This window comes from Ahaetulla prasina, chromosome 8 (genome assembly GCF_028640845.1).
Source record: "Ahaetulla prasina isolate Xishuangbanna chromosome 8, ASM2864084v1, whole genome shotgun sequence".
In the NCBI taxonomy this organism is placed as follows: Eukaryota; Metazoa; Chordata; class Lepidosauria; order Squamata; family Colubridae; genus Ahaetulla; species Ahaetulla prasina.
The window spans coordinates 17739051-17763859 of record NC_080546.1 but is presented as its reverse complement, the minus strand read 5'-3'; the positions used below and the strand labels follow the sequence as shown (position 1 = coordinate 17763859).

Here is a 24809-nt window from a genome sequence, read left to right as displayed (position 1 = left end):
CTGAGAGAGAGAGTGACTAGCCCAAAGTCACCCAGCCGGTTTTCATCGTTAAGGGGAACTAGAACTCCAGTCTCCTGGTTTCTAGGTTACCACCTTAACCACTAAACCAAGCCTCTTGATTTCCACTGGCTCTTTGTTAAAAAAAATTCAGTGGGGTTAGAATTCGTTTACTCCTTTCACAATAAAACAAGACTCTTTTTCTTTGAGCTATTTTAATGCTGCTCTTAGTAAGTATGTTTATTCCTTTTCTCTGCCTCTCTGCAGTGGTGTTTTTCCTTGACCCTTGTGATTCCTTGTTTACAATCCTGTGGAATCTGAAGAGCAGTGGGCAGCAATGAAAAAATCTCTCAGGGATTTTATTTGTGCCGTATGCAAATAGGGCTGTTGCTCTTATTTTGATATTTTCTGGCACAGTCTTTACTCTTTTTTAAAAAAAAAAGCAAAGAGAAATGTTGAAAGAATTTAACTGGATGTCCTTTTCCCCTCGGTTCTCCCCTCGGTTCATGGAATGCTTTCAGGTAGACTTTTGCAAGAGTTCACATTTTGGCACTTTGTTCAAAATGTGAACAAATTATAATGTGAGGCAAATCGTAAATTTACTTGAATATTTGGAACGAAACAACCAAGTATCAGCGGCATTCCTTTTTTTGGATGCTGAAAAAGCTTTTGATAGATTGGATTGGCAGTTTTTGTTTAAAGTAATAGAAAAAATGCAATTTGGGGATTATTTTATTCGTGCAATTAAAGCAATATATCAGAAGCAAACAGCACAAATAATAGTAAATGGTGGGTTAACAGAAACTTTTAAAATTGAGAAAGGGACGAGACAGGGATGTCCCTTGTCCCCATTACTTTTTATTTTAACTTTAGAAATTCTTCTGAATAACATACGTGGTTCCGATCGAATAAAGGGAATTAGAGTTAAACATCAAGATTATAGATTAAGAGCTTTTGCAGATGACCTGGTTGTTACTGTATCTCAACCAATATACTCAGTAACTGGTTTAAAAGATATAATTGGTCAGTATGGTAAAGTATCTGGATTTAAGGTGAATCAGCAAAAGACAAAGATGATAACTAAAAATATGAATATACAACAAAAGAAGAGTTAGAAAGAACTTCAGGTTTTGAAATCGTTAAAAGGTTAAATATTTAGGAATATATATTACAGCTTCAAATGTTAAATTATACAAAAATAATTATGAGGTATTGTGGCAGAAGGTATGGAAAGAAATGGAGAGTTGGAAGAAGTTACAACTATCTTTGCTGGGAAGAATAGCGGCTATAAAATGAATGTTTTGCCCAGGTTTTTGTTTTTGTTTCAAATGATACCGGTGTTTAAGAATGATATTAAATTACAGGAATGGCAAAAGGGATTAGTAAATTTGTATGGATGGGCAAAAACCAAGAATAAAATTAAAAGTAATGCAGGATATAAGGAAAGGGGGTCTTAAAATGCCTAATTTAAAATTGTATTATGAAGCAGTTGTTTTATCATTAATTACTGATTGGATTAATTTAACTGAGGAAAGAGTTCTGAATATAGAAGGTTATGGTTTGTTATATGGGTGGCATGCCTATTTATTATATGATAAGAAAGTTGATAAAATATTTAAAAATAATATAATTAGAAATGCATTATTGAGGGTTTGTAGGAAATATCAATACAAATTAGATGGAAAGATTCCAATATGGGCAAACCGAGACACATGATAGAAAATATAAATATATATCAAAAGATGGAGGTAGTTACTTATAAAGAACTTCTTTGTATGGAAAAGGGGAGTTACAATTAAAATCTAGAGAAAAGATGGGGAAGAAGGAAAAATTATACATGGTTCCAATATGGACAACTACAAGCTAGATGGAAATTAGATCAAAAATAGGTGTTAAGCAAATTGAGGATAATTTGTTAAAACAAATGAGAGATCAAGGTCAACAGCATATTAAGAGGTTGTATAATGTATTAGTAGAAATAGATTCAGAGACTGATTTGGTTAAGGATTGTATGATTAAGTGGGCATAAAATTTTCAGCAACCAATAATGTTGGAAACTTGGGAAAGAATTTGGGTGAGGAATGTTAGATTTACACAAGCGCAAAATATGAGAGAAAATTTTATAAGATGTTTTATAGATGGCATTTAGACCCCCAAAAATTGTCATGTATGTATGCTAATGTACAGGCAAAATGCTGGAGATGTGATTGTGAAGATGCTACTTATTATCATATATGGTGGTCTTGCAAAAAAGTTAAAGCATTTTGGATTAAAGTATGCTCCATCATGCAGAATATTTCGAAAAGAAGATTAAGTTTACCCCGCAGTTCTTTTTACTAGGAATAATTATGGATTGTACAGCTATAGAGACTAAATTGATTCTGAACTTAATAACAGCCGCAAGACTTTTGATTGCTCAATATTGGAAGAAAGAAGAATTACCTACAATTGAAGAATGGACTCTTAAAGGATCAAATCTGGCAGAAATGGCAAAATCTCTGCTTACTTGAAAGACTATACACAAGAAAAATATATTTTAGAATGGAAAATGTGGATTGATTATATTCAAAATAAGTATCAGATAAAAAATATCAAATAGCATATGAGTAAATTTAGGAATAATTTGTATTAGATATATTTTTGAAGGAGAGGGGAATTGAGAGTGTGAATAAGCGTGGAGAGACTAGAGATTATAATTTAGGAATTATTTTAGATTATGATTGTTAGTTTTGATACCCTGCATTTTGTTCTGGGAAGTCGGGGTGGGGGTGGGGGTAAGGGAAGGAATTGGGGGTTGAGGTTAGTGATGGAGTGATGGTTAATGTACAGGGATTATTGAAGATGTATAAATATAATTAATGTAGGGTCGGGTCTGACCAGTTGCCATTTTAGAACGGTGGGGAGGGAAAAAGAGAGTAGGAGGTAGGAAGAGGAGAAGAGGAAGGAAGAGGGGTAGAAGAGGGAGAAGAGTGTAGGGTGGAGGGAGGAGAGGAGGTAGATAAGAGAAGGAGAGGAAGGTTTGGAAAGTAAAAGAAGGTAGAAGAGGGAAGAAGGTTAAAAAGGGGGGTGGTGACTGGGCAGGCCCGACTAATTGTATATAACTGTACATTGGATGAATTATTTGATAAGATTGTAAAAATAAAACTTTTTTATAAAAAAAAAAACAAAAAAACAAAAACAAAATGTGAACAAATAACTCAGTGGTGGAAGACTTGTTTTGAATAATTTGGATTTTAGGATACTACACAGAAAGGTTGGAGGAGAACTTTAGAGAGCAGTTCTCACTCAGGAGTAATCAATGCTGAATGTAGATACTCATGGTGTTATTCATTTTGATTTAGCCTTGTGCCGTTAACTATTTATGTAGAAGTCTCTGTTGAATCTGCTGTTGTTGTTTAGTTGCTAAGTCATGTCCAAATCTTTGCAGCCCCATGGACCATAGCACACCAGGCTTCCCACTGTCCTCCACTGTCATCCAGAGTTTGCCCAAATTCACGTTCATTATGTTGATGACACTTTCTAACCATCTCATCCTCCATCATCCCCCCACTTTTTTTTTAATTTGAATTTATATCCCGCCCTTCTCCGAAGACTCAGGGCGGCTTACATTGTGTTAAGCAATAGTCTCATCCATTTGTATATTATATACAAAGTCAACTTTTATTGCCCCCAACAATCTGGGTCCTCATTTTACCTACCTTATAAAGGATGGAAGGCTGAGTCAACCTTGGGCCTAGTGGGACTTGAACTTGCAGTAATTGCAAGCAGCTGTGTTAATAACAGACTGCATTAGTCTGTTGAGCCACCAGAGGCCCTTCTCCTTTTGCCTTCAATCTTTCCCAACACCAGGGTCTTTTCCAATGAGTCCTCTCTCACCTTCAAGCTCAACCTAGAACTGAAAGTTCTGTTATTTATTTGTTTGTTTTTAGATAGACCTACAGTATTAATTACGCTCACTTCTTGCAAAACTTTAATTGCCGTCTTTAAACCTTCCTTTACAAGCCGCAAACGTTTGCTTTGAGTGTACGTGGCAAAATAATCTCTCTGGGCAAATAAAATAATGAAATTATTCAGGAATAATTTTAATGGAGTATTTTAATGGAGTAGGTTCTAAGTATTTGGTTTTAGAAGTGATCTATTTCTGTGTCAGTAATTAGAGATAATTATCAGAGCTGATTTGATGTGTTATGTAATGACTGCATTTATTGAGATGGGGTAGTTAAAGGGAAGATTTAAATAATAAAGCAATGCGATTGGAAAAGAATAGAGTGGTAGTGTCTCAGAATCTGAAATATGGGTTAACCAATAAAATACAGTATCAAGAGGAATGTTCTTGGAGAACAAGTGAATCACAGGTTAAATTCCATGCTGAACTGAAAGCCAGCAATTGAGCTGACCCCAACTGAGCCCAAAATGTATGCTGCTAAGTGAAACATTTGTTAAGTGAGTTTTGCCCCATTTTATGAATTTCCTTGCCACAGTTGTTAAGTGAATCATTGCATATGTTAAGTTAGTAACACGGTTGTTAAGTGAATCTGGCTTCCCCGTTGAGTTTGCTTGTCAGAAGGTCTCAAAAGCCGAGCACATAACCCCATGAAATTTGATCATGTGACCATGGGGATCCTGCAATGGTCCTGCAAAGTGTGAAAAACAGTTGTAAGTCATTTTTTTCAGTGCTGTCGTAACTTGGAAAAGTCACAAAATGATCTGTTGTAAGTTGAGAACTACTGTAAGTGGTTTTTGTACTGAATGGCAAATTTGGGATATATACTAATGTCAATCCATAGCTTATGTCATTTGGACTCAGAAGCTAAGCAGGAGTGGATCTGATGAGTACTTGAATGGCAGACTTTGAGTGAGCGTTAAGACTGTAGGCAGTATCAGAAAATCAAGGAATTCCAGAAGAAATGATGGAAAACCTTCATATTGCTGCTAAGACAACTGCAGTGATGTGTTTATAAAGTTATCAGTGGTTGAGCTTGATATGACGAAGTCATTCTCCCCCCTCCCCCAGTTTTTACCAGAGATACAAGTAATTTAATAGCTGTGACAAGGATGAGATAAGGCAAGTAAGAAGAACATAATAACTTGTTGAAATGAAGCTTTAACTTGTTTAGCTGCTTGACTGACTTAAGACAAATCAATGCTATGGCAGACTAGTTGATGGACATCTTCTTCCTAGCACCGTGATGGCGAACCTATGGCACGCATGCTACAGGTGGCATGCATAGCCATATCAGTGGGCACACGAGCTCAGCTCATGCGCACCGGCCAGCTGATTTTTGGGCCTTCTGGCCCAGTTTCCTGCCTCCCCAGGACCTGGGGGTGGTGGGGAAGGCCTGTTTTTCTCTCTCACCTGGCTCCAGAGCCTCTCTATGAGTCTGGGGAGGGGGAAAATGGTGTTCCCCCCCATCACCACCCGAGGCCAGAAGCTGCCCGTTTGCCAACTTCCAGTTGGACAGGAAGCCGGCATCCCGGTACAGTCAGCTAGTTCCATCGCTGACTGTTGGAGCCGAGTCATTGGCCCCTATGGAGAGGGTCCACAACTTGGGCGTTCTCCTGGATGCTCGGCTGTCGTTAGAAGAAAATATGACGGCTGTCGCCAGGGGAGCTTTTTATCAGGTATGCCTGATTCGCCAGTTGCACCCCTTCATAGACCGGGATTCCCTATGCACGGTTACTCATGCCCTCGTCACTTCCCGCCTGGACTACTGTAACGCTCTCTACATGGGGCTCCCCTTGAAGAGCACCCGGAGGCTCCAACTGGTCCAGAATGCGGCTGCGCGGGTAATAGAGGGAGCTACTCGTGGCTCCCATATAATACCTCTCCTGCGCAGACTGCACTGGTTGCCGGTGGTCTTCTGGGTGCAATTCAAGGTGTTGGTTACCACCTTTAAAGCGCTCCATGGCACAGGACCGGGTTATTTACGGGACCGCCTGCTGCCACCGACAGCGTCCCATCGACCTGTGCGCTCGCACAGGGAGGGTCTCCTCAGGGTGCCGTCAGCCAAACAATGTCGGCTGGCGACCCCCAGGGGGAGAGCCTTCTCTGTGCAAGCACCTACCCTCTGGAATGAGCTTCCTCTGGGGCTACAATTACTCCCCGACCTCCGGAACTTCCACCGCGAACTTAAGACTTTTCTGTTTCACCGTGCAGGGCTGGCCTGATATATTACGGCTTTAAACTGGGGTTTTTATCACTTTTATTATAGTTTTTAAATGGGGTTTGCCAATTTGAATAAGATTTTTAAAATGTTTTTTAATTCTATTTATAATTGTATTTTATGTTGGCTGTGAACCGCCCTGAGTCCTTCGAGAGAAGGGCGGTATAAAAAGTAAAATAAATAAATAAATAAATAAATAAATAAATAAATAAATAAATAAATAAATAAATAAATAAATAAATAAATAAGTTGCTGTCCCCAGCCTCTCTAGGAGTAGGGCGGCATAAAAATCAAATAAATAAATAAACAAATAAGTAAGTAAGTAAGTTAAGTAAGTAAGTAAGTAAGTAAGTTGCTGTCCCCAGCCTCTCTAGGAGTCGTTGGAGGCTGGGGACAGCAAAAAAGTCACTTCCTATTTAACTGGAAGTTGGCAAACAGGCAGTTTTGGGCCTCTGGAGGGGTGGGGAACGCTGATTTTGCCCTCTCCAGACTCCCCAGAGAGAAAAATGTGCCTACCTGGCCATCACGTGCCGGGAGCAGAGGGGAAGGGAAGGTCATGCATGCACCCTCACGACTCCCCCGCCTCCTGGCACACAATGGCAAAAAGGTTAGCCATCACGGTCCTAGCGTATTCCCACAAGTGCAGGGTCTGCTTTTTGGATCATTGAATGCCATTTTATACGGTCAGCTGCATCTCCAGAGCACAGGCCCACTGCTTGCATATCTTTGTTGATGGTGTCTTGCCATCTCTGTTTTGGGCACCCGCAAGGTCACTGGCCATTGACTTCTAGTTGGTAGGCAGTCTTGACAACGGTGGAAGGTGCTTGTCGTGTCCCACTCCTCCGCTGACGGCCGGGTCAGGGAAATCCGAATCAGGCTTGCCTCTGCAGCTCTGCCCAAAGTCCTAGCAAAGTCCTCAGAGCAGGCAGGAGACCAGTAAGTGACTTCAGCAAGATAAGTTCGACTTTTGCCTGACTCAGAGACTGCCAGAAAGCAGATCCTTTATATAGGCCATGGGGTGTGGCTCCATGACTCAGCACTCATTAAGGCCTGCCCCTCCCTTCCTTCTGTTGCCTCCACCTATCCAATCTTCTGATGCGAGGGTCACTCCAATCAGCTGTTGGTAATAAACCCTCCTCAGGCTCACATGCTGTGGAGGAGGGGGAGGGGTCTAGCTGCTCCGTTTGCCTGGGCATGGAGTCAGGGCTGGGGCCGGGAGGTGCTCCTTCTGCAGTTTGTCTGGTCATGGAGCCAGGACTGGGGCCGGGAGGCATACATTCCTCCGTGTTCGGGAGCAAATAAGAAGGCCCCGGCTGCTCTGAGGGCGGGCAAGACACAACAGTGCTGCTCTCAGGACATGTCCATACCAGCGGAGCCGGCCTTCGGCCTTCTCTCATCTTCGCTTCATGGCTTAGGGCCCGGGTAATTACGGGACTGCCTGCTGTTACCTCATGCCTCCCACCGACCCGTACGCTCACACAGAGAGGGTCTTCTCAGGGTGCCATCCGCCAAACAATGTCGGCTGGCGGCCCCCAGGGGTAGGACCTTCTCTGTGCAAGCACCTACCCTCTGGAATGAGCTTCCTCTGGGGTTACGACTACTCCCCGACCTCCAGACCTTCCACTGCGAACTTAAGACTTTTCTGTTTCACCGTGCAGGGCTGGCCTGATACATTACGGTTTTAAATTGGCGTTTTTTATCATTTTTATTACAGTTTTTTTAAATGGGTGTTTGCCAATTTGAATAAGATTTTTAAAATGTTTTTTTAATTCTATTTATAATTGTGCTTTATGTTGGCTGCGAACCGCCCTGAGTCCTTCAGGAGAAAGGCGGTATATAAAAAAATCAAATAAATAAATAAATAAATAAATAAATAAATAAATAAATAAATAAATAAATAAATAAATAAATAAATAAATAAATAAATAAATAAATAAATAAATAAATAAATAAATAAATAAATAAAATAATTTAACTGGAAGTTGGCAAACAGGCAGTTTTGGGCCTCTGGAGGGGTGGGGAACACTGATTTTGCCCTCCCCAGACTCATAGAGAGAGAAAAATGTGCCTACCCGGCCATCACGTGCCGGGAGCAGGGGGGAAGGGAAGGTCACGCATGCACCCTCACGACTCCCTTGCCTCCTGGCACACAATGGCAAAAAGGTTAGCCATCACTGTCCTAACGTATTCCCACAAGTGCAGGGTCTGCTTTTTGGATCATTGAATGCCATTTTATACGGTCAGCTGCGTCTCCAGAGCACAGGCCCACTGCTTGCATATCTTTGTTGATGGTGTCTTGCCATCTCTGTTTTGGGCACCCGCAAGGTCACCGGCCATTGACTTCTAGTTGGTAGGCAGTCTTGACAACGGTGGAAGGTGCTGCTCTCAGGACATGTCCATACCAACGGAGCTCATCTTCGCTTCATGGCTTAGGGCCCGGGTACTTACGGGACCGCCTGCTGTTACCTCATGCCTCCCACTGACCCTTACGCTCACACAGAGAGGGTCTTCTCAGGGTGCCGTCCGTCAAACAATGTCGGCTGGCGGCCCCCAGGGGTAGGGCCTTCTCTGTGGGAGCTCCTACGCTTTGGAATGAACTTCCCCCTGGTTTACGCCAAGTGCCTGATCTTCGGACTTTTCGCCGTGAGCTGAAAACACATTTATTTATCCAAGCGGGACTGGACTAAAAGTTTTACTTAATTTTAACCGGGGTTAATTATTAATTTTTAGATAATGGAGTTTTATCATTTTAACTATAATTTTAATTCTGGCCTATTTAAATAAGTTTTTTAATTAGTTTTTATTGTGTATGATTTCTGTATTTTTATCTGGCTGTGAACCGCCCTGAGTCCTTCGGGAGATAGGGCGGTATAAAAATTTGATTAAAATAAAAAATAAATTGATTAAATAAATCTTCTCTATAATTGGTGCCACACCAAAATGCTGTCGAATGATGTCATTTGTGATGTGGTCAAGAAGGAAGATGCCTGATATCCAACGGAGCATTCGCATTTCCATGGCATAGAGAGAGCTTTTGGTCCCTGTTGTTGCTGCCCAGCATTCAGTGCCCTACCGTGCAACAGGGCAGATGGTTGTTTTGTAAATCTTAGATTTGAGACAGGTTGGCATTTGTCACACCAGTGAGTTGTCACCAACACATCCAGGCTGCACTCACCCTTGCTTGTACCTTGCCACTGATGTCCCCATTGCCTTGGAGGTGGGAACCCAGATACCCCAAAATGTCCACCTTCTTTAGATTTTCTCCATTGATTACTAAATCTGCACTACTATTAATCTTCTCATGGTTCCCATCACCCATCTCCTTCCACTTATGACTGTAACTTTGTTGCTTGTATCCTTACGATTTATACTGATATTGTTTCCTGATTGTTTATTTGTAGCCTATGACTATCATTAAGTGTTGTATCATTAAGTGTTAAATTTGTACCGTATGACTATCATTAAGCGTTGTAAGTGTTGTACCTTGATGAAGGTATCTTTTCTTTTATGTACGCTGAGAGCATATGCACCAAGACAAATTCCTTGTGCATCCAATCACACTTGGCCAATAAAAATTCTATTCCTATTCTATTCTATTCTATTCTATTCTATTCTATTCTATTCTATTCTATTCTATTCTATTCTATTCTATTCTATTGATTTGAAGCATTCCAGGGGTGGAGTTTTATTTTGCATATCTCCAAGTTGTTGGAGATATGCAAAATAAAAAGATGCAATGAATGGAGAAGTTGTAGTCTCTCTACTTTAATTTAATTAGTGGAGGAACTATTTAAATGATTTGATCCTACAGAGATAAAAGTAGCTACACTATTTAAGCAGTCTCCTACAGGTCTGCTGCTTTTTCTTGACTAAAATGGATGATTGACTCAGGGAAGGCACAGAAAGCAAGCAGTTCTGACCTCTTCTGCAACAAAAGAGCTCTACGAGAAGAAGTGTTAGGCACAAAGAATCAAGACTGTGCCTGTAAGTTGCAATGTAAACAATTTATTGCAGCACAAGAATCTGGTCAATTAATGATCAGCACTAAATTGGCCCTAAATTAAGGTCAATTTGGATTTAGGTCTCTTGTGGCAATGCAAGGATTCTAAATTGATGATGCATTTTACTCTACCCTCCAGCTCTGCCTGCTCTTCTTCTATACAAATGTCTGAACAAGATTGCCGAGAAGATAGTCCAGCTTTACCTCTTCTGTTAGGCTATAGGTGTCTCATTTGTCTCAGTAGAAACCAAAATATTGAGAGGAAAAAAAAAACTTTACGAAATTAATTAATCACAGGAACACGTTAGCTGCATCCCAGTCACCAATTTCACATCCAATACAAACCTCTCAAGATCACTGTGCCAAAATTCAAAACAGTCAGTCAGTCGAGATGCTTGGCTCCCACATTCCAACATTAAGCTTCAAATATGTTCTGTTAAAAGTCCCCACGATCACACACGTACATCGATCCCTCAAAAATTCAAATTAGAAAGGACAAAAAAATGCAAGTGTGACACCTTCTTAAGATACAACATCATTTCATATCCTTTGTGGCCTGGAGAAGCCAATGGTAGATATACTGTGTGACCTCTGACCTCCAAAAGATTGTCCTCTGAAATGTTTAGCAATTACCATGTCAATACTGTTGGGTTTTTTTAAAAGGACAGGTGAGGGTTAGCAGACAGTACAAGAAATAATTATACTAAATCATCTTCATAATCTGAAAGAGAGCCAGTCTGGTATCGTGGTTAAGGCACCAGGTTAGAAACTGGGAGATCTAATCCCGCTTTAGGCATGAAGCTAGCTGGGTGACCTTGGGCCTCTCAGCTTTGGAAAGAAGGCATAGCGATTTCCATTTCTGGAAAACCTTGTTAAGAAAACTGCAAGGACTAGTCCAGGCAGTTGGTAGGATCAAAAACTGGCTGAAAGGCACACACACATACACTTTTGTAAATGTAAAATAATCTCCAAGTAGAAGGCGTGTATCTCCATATGATTCACCATGTTGATTAAGTGGCACAACTGCATGGATAGCTTGGCTCAGAGTTGTTGCCAGTGCTAAATTGCTAAACAAATAGGAATTAATATACTAGTTCTCTTTTGTGTATGGATGTGTCTGTTTTTATTTTATTCAAGACAAGATTAAAACAGAAAACTGAAAAATCCAAAAAAAGGACAAAGAAAGAAGCACAAACAATGAAGATACTGAAAAAAGAAAAATGTGCATCAAAGAAACCCCATATTCATGTATTATCCCCCTAATTGAAGAGCAATAGCACTTAGACTTATATACTGCTTCACGATGTTTTACAGCCCTCTCTAAGCGGTTTACAGAGTCAGCAAATTGCCCCCCCCCACAATCTGGGACCTCATTTTACCAACCTCAGATGGATGGAAGGCTGAATCAATCTTCAGCCGGTGAGACTTGAACTGCTGGCAGTCGGCACTCAGCAGAATTAGCCTGCAGTACTGCATTCTGACTACTGCGCCATCAAGGGGCTTATGAATACTGATTAATACATTATTACGACATTGGCTCCCACCCCTTGTGAAACAGCTCCCTCCTCAAAAAAATTGTAAACTGATAAATCTATTTGCAAATTATTGACCTGTCTTCTATATATTATTTTAGTGACAAAAATGTTTAACAAGAAGAAGAAGAATATGAAAATATTAATGTAGATCTCAAAGAGAGGATGTTGTCATGAAACAAGGCAGCATTATATTTCCTTAGTCAATTATCCTTCTCATTTTGTGGCTCCAATCTGGGCAAATGTCTCAGCAAAATTATTTTGTCCTCCATCTATGTTTGCCTCTTTTTTTTCCCATTCCTCATTCTTCTTACCTGTTACAAAATTGCCAGGCATCTAATTGAAAAAAAAAAAAAAAACAGCCCTGAGGTAAATACAAGAACTTAATTGCACCCTGGTTTGAGCTTCATCATATCCCTTAATCCTGTTTAATGATTTTAGTCATACTCCCATTTTTTTTAGAGATAGTGCTGGACAATATTTAACTACAAAATGCTGCTGCTCTGGTCTGTGACTGGACATGATTCACCAGAGATTATAATGTTTTACTTCCATGTAGTCAGATTTTTCAAGGACTTCTAATCTAATGAAATGCAAGTGTGGTGTAATCCGGTTTTGTCAGATTGGGTGACCCAGCGATTGGCAGGTGTGTTTTTCAGGCTCGCACCAAATTCGATTAGATTTAGTATAAATGTCTCTACTGGCATAGAGATCTAGATCTATGTCTTCCCTTGTTTCTTCTACTTCCCAAGTTCCTAAGACTAGTGTGAGCCCTGTTTCTTGACTAGTGTGAGCCTAATGAATACACTACAAGTAGTCCTCAAGTTAAATGAAATGGAGCCTGCCCATTCCATTTGTAACCCAAAGATTTTTGGGAGTGAATCTTGTACCTTGAACAGAATCACTCCCTCCTTTCGCCCATGCATTTGCTAATAGAATGCGAGGCTCATTAAGTGCACATGAGATATTTTTGGATGGGGAGGCCATGGGGGGCCTACTGATGGAACAGGCCACCTGCCTAAAACCACCCAAGACCTCCCTGACTCACTGAAATATCTCACGCTCCCTGTTTTGTCCTGCGTCTCAGCCAATCCGAGTGCCGCTCGGTCTGATTGGCTGAGGCGCAGGCAACAAAAGAAGCGGGAAGCCACGAGCCTTGCGATTGGCTTCCCCCTCTGACAGATCGCGGGGTTTAAGTGTGCGGCTGAAGAGAGTCAGTCAGTCCTGTCAGAATTCTTTGTTGGATAGCTCGTTGCTTGTTAGTAGTGTTCCATGAATAAACAAAAGTTGTTGATTCAGTTTCCTTGGTCCTTCCTTTGAACTCAACATTCCCCACAATTGCTTTCACCCCCACAACCTGCCGCGTCAGGTCACTTAACTTTGTGAAGCTCTAGTAAGTAAGCAATCTCTCCAGCCTCTCAGCTGCGTGCCCCTCTGCAGTTCTGTTCGGGTCTCCGCAGGCTGGCCCGCAAGGTTACTGGCCAAAATGGAGCTTCTGAAGGGTGAATCCAGCCCTCCAATGCTCCATTCAGCCCTCCGCTGGCCTTCCCTGGCCTGTTACAGGCCAAAATGGAGCCTCCAGGGGTCGGATCTGATCCTCCAACATTTCTTAGGGGCTGATCCACCCCTCAGAAGCTCCATTTCTGCTGTCAATGTGCGAATCGAGGTTTCTGGACACCCAAACTGGGCTTCTGAGGGGCGGATGTTGCAAAGGCTCTGCGGTTGTTCGTAAGAGCAAACAACTGCCGTGGTGCTGTAAAATTTGTAGTTTCGGGCCTTGTTCGCAAATGCTAGGGGGCGCTTATCACTTAACTTCGAACATTCGCTAAGAAAACACTCATAACCCGGGGATTACCTGTACTGTAATCCAGTCAGTTAACTCTGGCAACTCGCCTAGAAGATGTTAGTTTTAGTGTAAAATGAGTCAGAACTCTTTAAGATAAAGATAACTCTCCCATCACCTATCAATTGTGGTGTCCAGAGACAACTGAGAGGTTTAGCAGAGTGCTTAATTATTTCCTCACTCTCAGAATAGGGATGAAGCCCCCAAAATAACTTTCCTACGTGTCCTGTCTCGTCTTCATTATTCACTACCACATGGTGGTGATGGAAAAGCACCAGAACAGCACGGTTATAAGTATGTTCTCCGGTATTCAGTGATAGAAGAGCCAATCCAATCCACCACATTTTTTCTTCTTCTATTTTTTTCATTTCTAAATCCAAGGTTGGGGGAACAGACATGTCATAACAGCTTCCCAGTCTACTTTGAAACAACCGGAGTGACATCAATGTCTGCTCTTCATTTCTGCAGGAGAACTATTTCCAGTTTCTTGCAGTCTTAAACTGAAGAGGACCTGATTTGGAAAGTAGTGTTCCAGTAGCATTCCTTGTAGCCATAAGCTGTGCCAGAAATGTCAGAAATAGATAGTCTTCTTGGACAAAAAAGAGTGGTTGGACCCAAGCTTCATAAGAAGTGAATTTGATTTGTTACCAGTGCCTGAAAGCAGTCCTCTCTTCTTTCTGCTCCAATTCTAATGAAAGGGAAATTGGCACATACTGAACATCTGGCAAGCAATCAAAATCTACCTAAACAGAGCAGGAATTTGGAGCTTCAAATGGCTTTCTTTCAACAGCTGTACTTAGACTGCAAAGATTCACTGACCGTGGCCTCCAAGTGGATGAGACGGACATCAAACTAGACTAGGAAGATTCAGAAGAAGCTTGCACCACAAGGAATTGTGCTCAGTTCCATTATAAGTCACATTAGCTACCCGCGATATTAATATACCTTGTGGCAGGTATCTGTAGGGTTGCCACAGGATTTTCCATGTCCTCCTTGACAAATGCCTCCTTCAGCAGGACTGTAGAAAAAATAATTTCCAGCAGGGACTGATTGTAAGATGACATCCCAGTGATGGAATTCAATTTTTTTTTGTTCTGTGGGCGTGGCCTGGTGGGCGTGGCTGGGGAAAGATATTACAAAATTTCCATTCCCACCCCACTCCAGGGGAAGGATACTGCAAAATCTCCATTCCCACCCCACTCCAGGGGAAGGATACTGCAAAATCTCCATTCCCACCCCACTCCAGGGGAAGGATACTGCAAAATACCCATTCCCTCCCCACTCTGGGGCCAGCCGAAAGTGGTATTTGCCAGTTCTCCAAACTACTCGAAATTTTTGCTGGCGGTTCTCCAGAACCTGTCAAACCTGCTGAATAGTACCCCTGTGACATCCCCATGAACTTGTCCCATGGGGATGTCACAGCCAAATATTCTGACACCATTATAGGAAACCAGTATGTTGGATTTAACCATGGAAATTGTAGAGCTGAAATAGACCATCCAGCTCACCCAAATATGAGAGGGAGAGAGAGAGAGAGAGAGAGATCAGTACAGATAAATGTTCATAGTCTCAAATTTCCTTTTCCCCTTTTTTCCAGTATTTCTCAAGTTCTCAATCCTCTGTGTCCTATTCCTAGCTTGTCACTCCAAAATTGGGCCAGGAGGTATTAACTCCTAACAGAATCAAGCACATTGCCTGTTTAAAAAATTTTTTTTTTGCCCTGCTTCCTAACCAAGATAACTTCTGTTTGGATGCTTGTCTCTGCTATAGAAGTTCCTTCATGGTAAGTCCACTGCAGTGGTGGGTTGCTACCAGTTTGCTGCGGATCGAGCAAACCAGTAGCGATGGCAGCAGGAGGCTCTGCCCACCCGCCCGGATGTCTCTGCACATGCACAGAAGTGTTGTGAGCATGCACGCACCCGCAAGCAAACCGGTAGTGACTAGAATTGAAACCCACTACTGGTCCACTGTATTAAGTTTCCATAAGGGAGATGGTACAGGATAAAGGTCTTAGATAAGGAAAGCGGATTTCATTGGAAAGTTGGGAAAAACTTAAAAAAGAGCCACTCAAGGGTAGGATTAACAATTTAAGGAGGTGGTAGGATTCCTCTCATTGGATCAATTTAAAGTAAGGTTGGAAAGCTCTCAGAAAGCTATAATGAAGATTCCTGCTTTGATCAGGACAGTTGTAATCAGCAGAAGCAATAATCTTGAGGAATAAGAGGAAGAGCCACAGCCAAGCCAACAGGTAAAAGATATTTGAACCCCGAACAGAAATGTAATTTGAGAAAGAGTCTCACACATGACCCTCTGTAGTTCTCGTGAAGGAAAAAGGATGAGGGAAAACACTTCCATACTTAAAAGATTCTTTTACTATATCTTTATTTTAAAAAGTCATATTAGCTTATGTGTCTTTGGTTTCCAAATTAATCTACCTTGGAGGGCTGACATCAGTAAACTATAAGATGGCTTGAATCATCATCTTTTAATGACCCCATAATCCCTTGCGGGGTGGAGTCTGGGCACCTGAATGGAGCTGAGTGCTTACTGGCCAGATGCCCTTCCTGTCGCCAATGCAGAGTTATATTCAGCAGATAAATTCAGCAGAGAGAAATATCTGCCTCTACCTAGGATCAAACTCACAGCCTCCTGATTGTGAAGCGAGAGCTCCACCTCTAGGCCACCGCAGCACTCTATAAGGGCCTGAATGGTCCCTTTGAATTCTGTGATTCTGAGACCATCAACATGTTTCTTCTATTGTGTACCTGTTCCTTGGGGTTTATCGTTCATCTCCCCTCCTCCAAACTATAATCTGTATATTTGGGTTCCCCTTTTCTTGATTCCATCAGCTTTGCTTTACTTTTTAAGAGAACGATTTCTCTATAAAGCACAGTTAGCAGGGAATTACACAGTCATTTTAGTATAACCCCAGATTTGTAGAGCAGGGGAGAAAAAGGAGCACTGATTTAAATGCATCCAGGTTTTTGTAAAGGAATCGGGCCCTGCCATGCCTCAGACACCTTGCAATTTCAATTTAATGGAGTTGTGACTTTTTTTAAAAAATGGAGTGCTTATTTGTTTTGCCAATCTTATCTTTCATTCCTTTGAATGTAGCCCAGTCTTTTGTCTTGTCAGTTTTCCGTAACAACATATAGGTACTCTCCGTCTAATGGCCATTCGTTTAGCAACTGTTGGAAATTACAATGGTGCTGAAAAAGTGACTTATCATTGTTCTCTCAATAATGAACATTACCGTACCTTTGTGGTCACATGATTGCGATCGGAATACTCAGCAGCAAGCTGGATTTTTGACCGTTGCCGTGTCCCACGGTCACGTGATCACCATTTGCAACCCTCCCGGCCAGCTTGCAACAAGCAAAGTCAATGGGGAAACCAGAAGAAATTTGCAAGTTGGGATCACATCAGTAGTGATGTGTTTGCTACCGGTTCGCTACCGGTTTAGTTTAGTTTGCTACTGGTTTGCTCGTGCACGCACGTGACAGTTTGCCCGATGGAGGGCAAACCGGTAGCAACCCACCACTGGATCACATGATATTTTGCTTTACAAGTGATCCGATTAATGACTGCGGCAAAAGTTGTAAAATCATGTGCAGTCTCATTTAATCACTACACCACTTAATGGCAAACGCTCCAGTACCCATGTGATCGTAAGTCAAGGACTACCTGTATATCTATTGGACAGGCTACCAAGTCGCACTTTGACGTGAAAGTAGTAATTGCCAAATCAGGAGTTCCTATCCATTTTTAAAGGCACAGTGTAAAATTGCTCAAGTTACTCCTGCCAAAGATTATCAGACTAACTTACTTCTAGTGTTATTTGATAGCACGGAAGAACATATCTTCTCTCGCTTCAGAATATAGCCAAGAATCGGAGCCTTCAAACTCAGAAGCTCCTGCCTATCATTTCTTGGAAAGTTACATGAGGCATGGAGCTAAAAATATACCGGTAAAGTATAGCGTGGGTAATATTAATACTAGCTTTTCTTTTTTTTTTTAGCAAATTGTTCCTGAGTAATTGGAAACAGTTTAAGTAAAGCCTGACTGGCAAAGTATGATACCCTTTTCTTATCAAAATCTTCTTTCCCTTTGGATGAAATGTTGGCGAAGGGTGTCTTGCCCAATCAAAATTCTTGTGTGTGATGAAAATGTTTCATTAGTCAAAGAGGATATCACCCGTTGTGCAAGAGTTTTCAGGCAGAAAAAAAAAAAGGATCACTCACATGGTTAATCATATGGGAGATTAAAGGGGGTGGGGGCCAAAAAGCTTGCAACACAGTTTTTGTTTAAAGCAGCTTTCAACAACCAAAGTCTATTTACTCAATAGCATAACTCGCTTGATTTAAATTGGATTTGTGCATTTAGAATAGCAGTCGCTGGGTACTTATTAATAGCAGGAAGCGGAATTAAAAAAGATTTCTCTTAATAGGCTAGAAAATGTCCAAAAGAAAAGTACAAAGAACAGTCAACCTCAGAGGTTTTTCAGCCAAATTTCCATCAGCAGGAAGGACAATTTAATTGCAGCACCAGCAAACATAGATATGGAATGGTTTTAGGTGGCAGGGATGCTATTAGCCCTAATGCTGAACTGATGATGAATCTATTTCGGTTCTGTCGTTTTCTGTAGTTGATATTGTTAACAAAACAACATCATCAAACTGACTTTTATTCTTTTATGGATTTTGCCGTTCCTTCTTTCAATGAATTGCTTCAATTTGTTACGGTGCTGCTTTTAAAAGAAATGACATAGTATTATTTGCCTTCAGCCAAAATAAGTGTGGTTTTGAATATAAATTGTGTACAGTTACTGCAGGTATTGACAAAATAGTATGTTTTCTTCTCCATACTATTTTATTATTTTATTTTAATGGAAGAATTGTCTTGGATTTGCTGGCATTAAGTCAGTGAAGGCAGGCTATCATCTGTGTCTGATACTCTTTGGAATGGGCAAATTGTGTCTTCCTTTTGAAAAACAATGCATATGTAACCATCCTTCCCTGCTTCAAGGCTATTCTGCCAGCGGAAATGGAGCTCAGGAGGGCCGCGCATGGTGGCCTTTTTTGCTGGCAGAAGAGAAGAGAAGAGAAGAGAAGAGAAGAGAAGAGAAGAGAAGAGAAGAGAAGAGAAGATAATTCTTTATTGGCCAAGTGTGATTGGTCACACAAGGAATTTGTCTTGGTGCATACACTCTCAGTGTACATAAAAGAAAAGATATCTTCATCAAGGTACAACAATTACAACACTTAATGATAGTCATAGGCTACAAACAAGCAATCAGGAAACAATATCAATATAAACTGCAAGGAGTCATAAATGGAAGGAGGTGGGTGGTGGGAATGATGAGACGATTAATAGTAGTGCAGACTTAGTAAATAGTTTGACAGTGTTGAGGGAATTATTTGTTTAGCAGAGTGATGGCATTCGGGGGGAAAATGTTCTTGTGTCTAGTTGTTCTGGTGTGCAGTGTTCTATAGCGTCGTTTTGAGGGTAGGAGTTGAAACAGTTTTTGTCCAGGATATGAGGGGTCTGTAGATATTTTCACAGCCCTTTTTTTTAACTCATGCAGTATACACGTCCTCAATGGAAGGCAGGTTGGTAGCCATTGTTTTTTCTGCAGTTCTAATGATCCTCTGAAGTCTGTGTCTGTCTTGTTGGGTTGCAGAACCAAATCAGACAGTTATAAAGGTGCTGGAAATGGAGCCCGGCGAGGCCGCGTGAGGTTCCTGAGCTCCATTTTCACTGGCAGAGTGCTAGCAAAACAAACTACTAGCAAAAGTGGGTCCCCGCAGCCCCGTCCAGCCCATCACAGGTGCCCCCGACATAAGTGGCGTTGAGCTGGCCACGGCTACCCTTGCCACGGCCCCCTGGCCCCCTGAGGACAAACACAACCCTGATGCAGCCCTCAATGAAATCGAGTTTCACACCCCTGGTGTAGGTAAAGTCCAACTGAGCGAGATTTCAAATTAGTTTTGTTCGCTAATAAGCTGAAGAGATTGAAGCCTCGTTAAGTTTCCCAAAGAGGATTATTCAAAAGACTCCTATTTCATGCTGCAATATATTTGAACAGGTGGGCTGGTATCCAGAGAACCTTGGAACTGGTTGCCTGACTCTAAAAGGGCATTTTTAGTAATTACTTTTGCAAGTGACAGATGTTTTAGAATTGGCTTGCAATATGTCAAGGTGGCATTCTGTTCAATGACAGAGGGAGAGAAATTTTATTGCCACAATAGATTCTACTAGCTTTTGATCTTTCGGTATTATCATGAGCAATCAAGGGGAAGTCTTCTCTTCTCTTGAAGTAGCCTTCATGGTGTGACTCCCACATAACTTTTTTTCTACCCTGGCAACAGTTGCTGGAAATTGTGGTCATTGTCTTATGCTGTTTTGATTTAGCAAGGCCATCTTACTTTGCATTGTCACTTTGCCACCACTGTACCTTCAATCTTCTCCAAATAGTACACATGTTCTCCAGCTATCAAAATGGCACCTCCCATCTGCATGCATTTGATTATGCTCCAAAGTCCTCTGGAACTCATCTTCCATAACTTTTTAGGGGACCATCCTAGCAGGCACATAGTCATATGAGCAGCTCTGGTGGTGCAGTGGTTAGTATGCAGTATTGCAAGGAAATTCTGTCCACAGCCTGAAGTTTGATCCTGACTGGGCTCAAGGTTGACTCAGCCTTCCATCCTTCCGGTAAAATGAGGACCCAGATTATTGGGGGCAATATGCTGACTGTAAACCTCTCAGAGAGGGCTATAAAGCACTGTGAACCAGTGGTGAAATCCTCTGAGGTCTGCCACTGGTTTGCTGAGTGTGCATGCGTGGTGTGCGCTGCATGCATGCACAGTGCACACCAAACGTGCGCTGGCACTACCACACAGCATGGAAAAAGGATGCTTAAGAAAGTAAGTAGGGGGGGAACAGCTGTGCCGTGTGATTTCCTGCTTTCTAGCAAATATAAATCGCGCCGCACAGCTGAGCGTCTGAAATACCAGTTCAGATGAACCGGTAGCATTTTTTAACTACCTGTTTGCCCAAACCGGTAGCTTTTATTACTACTGGTTTGCGCGAACCGGTAGCATTTCACCCCTGCTGTGACGCAGTATACAAGTCTAAGTGCTATTGCTATTGCTAATTCTGCCGACTGCCAGCAGTTCAATTCTCACCAGCTCAAGGTTGACTCTGCCTTCCATCCTTGCGAGATCAGTAAAATCAGGATCCAGATTGTTGGGGCCAATATGCTGACTCTGTACTATGAAGCGGTATATAAGTTGTAACTGCTATTACTCAAGACTCCACTCTCTGTTGTGCTCCATGGCTTACTATACTTGCAGTTCATTTGCATTTTCAGTGATTAGAGTACGTGATGTAATATTTAGTGCATGTCTTAAAATCAAAAGCGATTAGGAAAATTAATCCATCACAAGGGTACCCTCCACTGCACTTGAAGATCATTTGAACTCTGTTAATTCTTTCTCCTTTTTAAACCAGTCCAAGAACAAATTGGGTTCGGACCCGTTCCTCTTATTTTGTGCTCCCTCCTTGGACTGGCTTAGGCGTGCCTCATTTCAGGCCATTAGAAAAGAAAACGCACACAGTGCTTGAGGTTTTCATCTTTCTTTATGTATTGATTGCTTTATTTGTCTTGCAGTGTCCCACCTGGCTTTGAAGGGATGAAGCAGCAGGAAATCTGTAACAAAATCATGGTCTACCTGCTGGAAAACTACAGCCTCTTGTTTGAATGGGAGCATCCGAAGAAGGAAGGAGGACGCAAGGAGTCACCCAAAATTATATTGGTGAAAGTGAGTGTTGGAAAGCTGAATAGTGCGATTTATTATAAACGGGGTCAGTTTAGTAAGTGTCAGAGTAACATGGTCGGTGTGAACTCTGACTCTGAAAAGAGATTCAGGTGGGGAGGGGGGGCTCTTAATTTTTTGTACGTTTTCATTAATCCAAACTGTACATTGCTCGCTTTTCTTTGTTGTTGTTTTGTTGCGCGTGTTCACCTATGTGTGAGTTTGTATATTTGCCTCCGGGAATCTGTTTGGCAATCAGAATACAGCTCCAGGAAGCAACAATCAAAGAAATAGAAGAAAAACAGTACAAAGGAATTATTTTGTTGATCTGGGCTAAAATTCTGAGCCTGAAGTACAGTGGTACTTAGGTACTCATCGTTAATTGGTTCTGGAAAGCACGATGAGCAGCAAAAACAATGAGTGCCAAACAATTTTTTCCCATAAGGAATAATGTAGTGAGTCACAAGACAGCCGACACCGTCAGTAGCAATAGCAGACTTAAACTTCTATACCACTTCACAGTTTTGGTTTGGTTTTTTTATTTGAATTTATATCCCGCCCTTCTCCGAAGACTCAGGGTGGCTTACATTGTGTTAAGCAATAGTCTTCATCCATTTGTATATTATATACAAAGTCAACTTTTATTGCCCCCAACTATCTGGGTCCTCATTTTACCTACCTTATAAAGGATGGAAGGCTGAGTCAACCTTGGGCCTGGTGGGACTTGAACTTGCAGTAATTGCAAGCAGCTGTGTTAATAACAGACTGCTTAGTCTGTTGAGCCACCAGAGGCCCTTAACAGTGCTTTATTGTCCCCCAACAATCTGGGTCCTCATTTTACCGACCTGGGAAGGATGGAAGGCTCAATCAAACTTGAGCCGATGAGAATTGAACTGCCAAACTGCTGGTAGCCGGCAATCGCCAGAAGTAGCCTGCAGTACTGCAATCTACCCACTGCGCCACCAGGGCTCTTAGCTTAGCTTGTGAACTGAGTATCAAACAAGGAGTACCAGGATGAATTTTTTGTGTCAAAATGCATTGAGCCCCAAATTTGATGAGTTTAAAAGCATCTGAATACCAAGGTACCAATGTATAGCAAAAGAAAAAAGGCAGAAGCTTAATAAGAGTGCTATCCTTAAAGGAGTAACAGAATTCCATATTAGAACTGAAATTAAGTTGTTGGATGACAATTGTTTGGTTCTGCGTCTAATGAGAAGTTGAGAGCCAATAGGAAAATACCATGGCTACAGCTAAGTAGCTCTCTTCTCTGCCTTTGCCAGTGAAATTCTTGTTAAATTCCCTTCTGTTCTCTCTCGGTTCTTCAGCCCTTTTTCTTTAGCTTCCTTAGCTCATCATTAAATTCTGTACCCAGCCCCAGACTTTTTAAGAATGGAATCCGATATAAGAAGATTATAACTGATAAAAGAGAATATTTGTAGCTCAGGGTTAATGTGAGGGGTCCTTGGTGCTCTCTGAGCTTGCTTGTTATCTTGCAGACGTTTCATTACTCAAACTAGCCATAGCACTGATGATGTTATCTAGTTTGGTAATGAAACGTCTACAAGAAAACAAGCAAGCTCAGAGAGCACCAAAAGTGTTTGCTACCCCAGTCATTTAGGCGCTCGTGTCTAGTTATTCAACATTTGGATCACTAGCAGAGTTTGCAAATTTCCTGAAACCTTTCCATTTGGGCAGATTTCCCAACAATATTAAATTCTCCACTCTACTTAAACACTAATAGGAACAGATGACTCACAGTCGCCTATCAGAAGCCAACAATTATATTTTTGCCCAAACAAATCTATGCAATCCATCCCTGAGTTTGCTCTTATACTCCAAAATCATTTTGCCTTTCTCCTTTCCCTTCTCCAACCCATTTCTTATTAGCTCTGGCTTAACCATATGCCCAAAATGCAGGTTTAAAACAAACTAGTGACGCCAGCTTATCAAAAAAATAAAATAAGTGTAAACATTGATGCAATTTATTATGCTTCGTGGCAGAGCCAGCCAGATATTTAGACTGGGTTTGGTATTTTTATCTGTCTATGGAGTCTTTCTCAAGGACTTGGAATAAGGAGGTATAGTTTGATAGTGTTAATTAAACATATCATCGCAAGATGCAAGCTGTTCCAAGTAAAGTTGTTGTGATCGTTACTTAGCGCTTAACATTTGTGCTGTTCAGTTGTGTACGAAACAGTGTCTTTTATCTTTACGAGTCCTGGTTAATCTGAGATTCTGACCATTGTTTAAGTTTTATTTATTATTTATTTATTTATTTATTTTATTTTATTTGCATTTATATCCCGCCCTTCTCCGAAGACTCAGGGCGGCTTACACTATGTCAAGCAATAGTCTTCATCCTTTTGTATATTATATACAAAGTCAACTTTTTGCCCCCAACAATCTGGGTCCTCATTTTACCTACCTTATAAAGGATGGAAGGCTGAGTCAACCTTGGGCCTGGTGGGATTTGAACCTGCAGTAATTGCAAGCAGCTGCTGTTAATAACAGACTGTCTTACCAGTCTGAGCCACCAGAGGCCCTATTGAATAGTTGAATAGGAAGCAGCCTTGGAAAATAAGATATACCCTTGACTGGTGTTACATCGAAACGAAAACCAGCAGCCCTGTAAATGGAGTTGGTTTTGGGCTTTTTAGCACTTGCGATGTGAAACAATTTGCTTCTGGCTATCATCCAGACAACAAACTATCTTGGAGACTGTTTTGTAAACCAAGAGACAAATGCACATAAATACATGGGAGAAAGGAATCGCTTGAAAATTGTTTTTTTTTTTTAATTTTGCCTCTCTTTAAGCTTTTGTTTGTTCTCGTTACTGATTAAATTGATAGGGAAATAAAAGCCTGGTGAGAGGGAGAGGAATGTATTTAGAAGGAGAATGTATGATCAGGGAGAATGAATCTTTATTTGCTTGCTTATTTAGAATAGAGTAGGGTAGGGTAGAGTAGAGTAGAGTAGAGTAGAATTGAATTGAATTGAATTGAATTCTTTATTGGCCAAGTATGATTAGACACACAAGGAATTTATCTTTGGTGTATATGCTCTCAGTGTACATATGGAGAATAAAAATACATTCATCAAAAATAAAAAGATACAACACTTAGTGATAGTCAAGGTTACTAATAAGCTATCAAATCATACTAGGAGACAAATAAAAACAATATAAATTGAAAGATACAAGCACATGGTTATAGTAATAACTGGGAAGAGATAGATACTAGTAAAGAAGAGAAGAATAATAGTAATACAGTCTTAGTAAATTATTTGACAGTGTTGTGGGAATTAGTTGTTAAGCAGAATGATGGCATTTGGGAAAAAACTGTCCTTGTGTCTAGTTGTTTTTGGTGTGTAGTGCCCTATAGCATCTTTTTGAGGGTAGGAGTTGAAACAATTTATGTCCAGGATGTGAGGTGTCTGTAGATATTTTCACAGCCCTCT

General features: G+C 41.2%; 1 protein-coding gene across 3 annotated transcripts in view; it reads left to right on the top strand.

Annotated features, from left to right (window-relative positions):
• FAM13A (family with sequence similarity 13 member A) overlaps positions 1-24809 on the top strand; it is a 163635-nt gene that overhangs the window by 16811 nt on the left and 122015 nt on the right. For all 3 annotated transcript variants that reach the window (XM_058193567.1, XM_058193568.1, XM_058193565.1), the window contains one exon: positions 21209-21359. In XM_058193567.1, coding sequence (XP_058049550.1) covers positions 21209-21359 — 151 coding nt within the window. The remainder of the gene's footprint in view (positions 1-21208; positions 21360-24809) is intronic.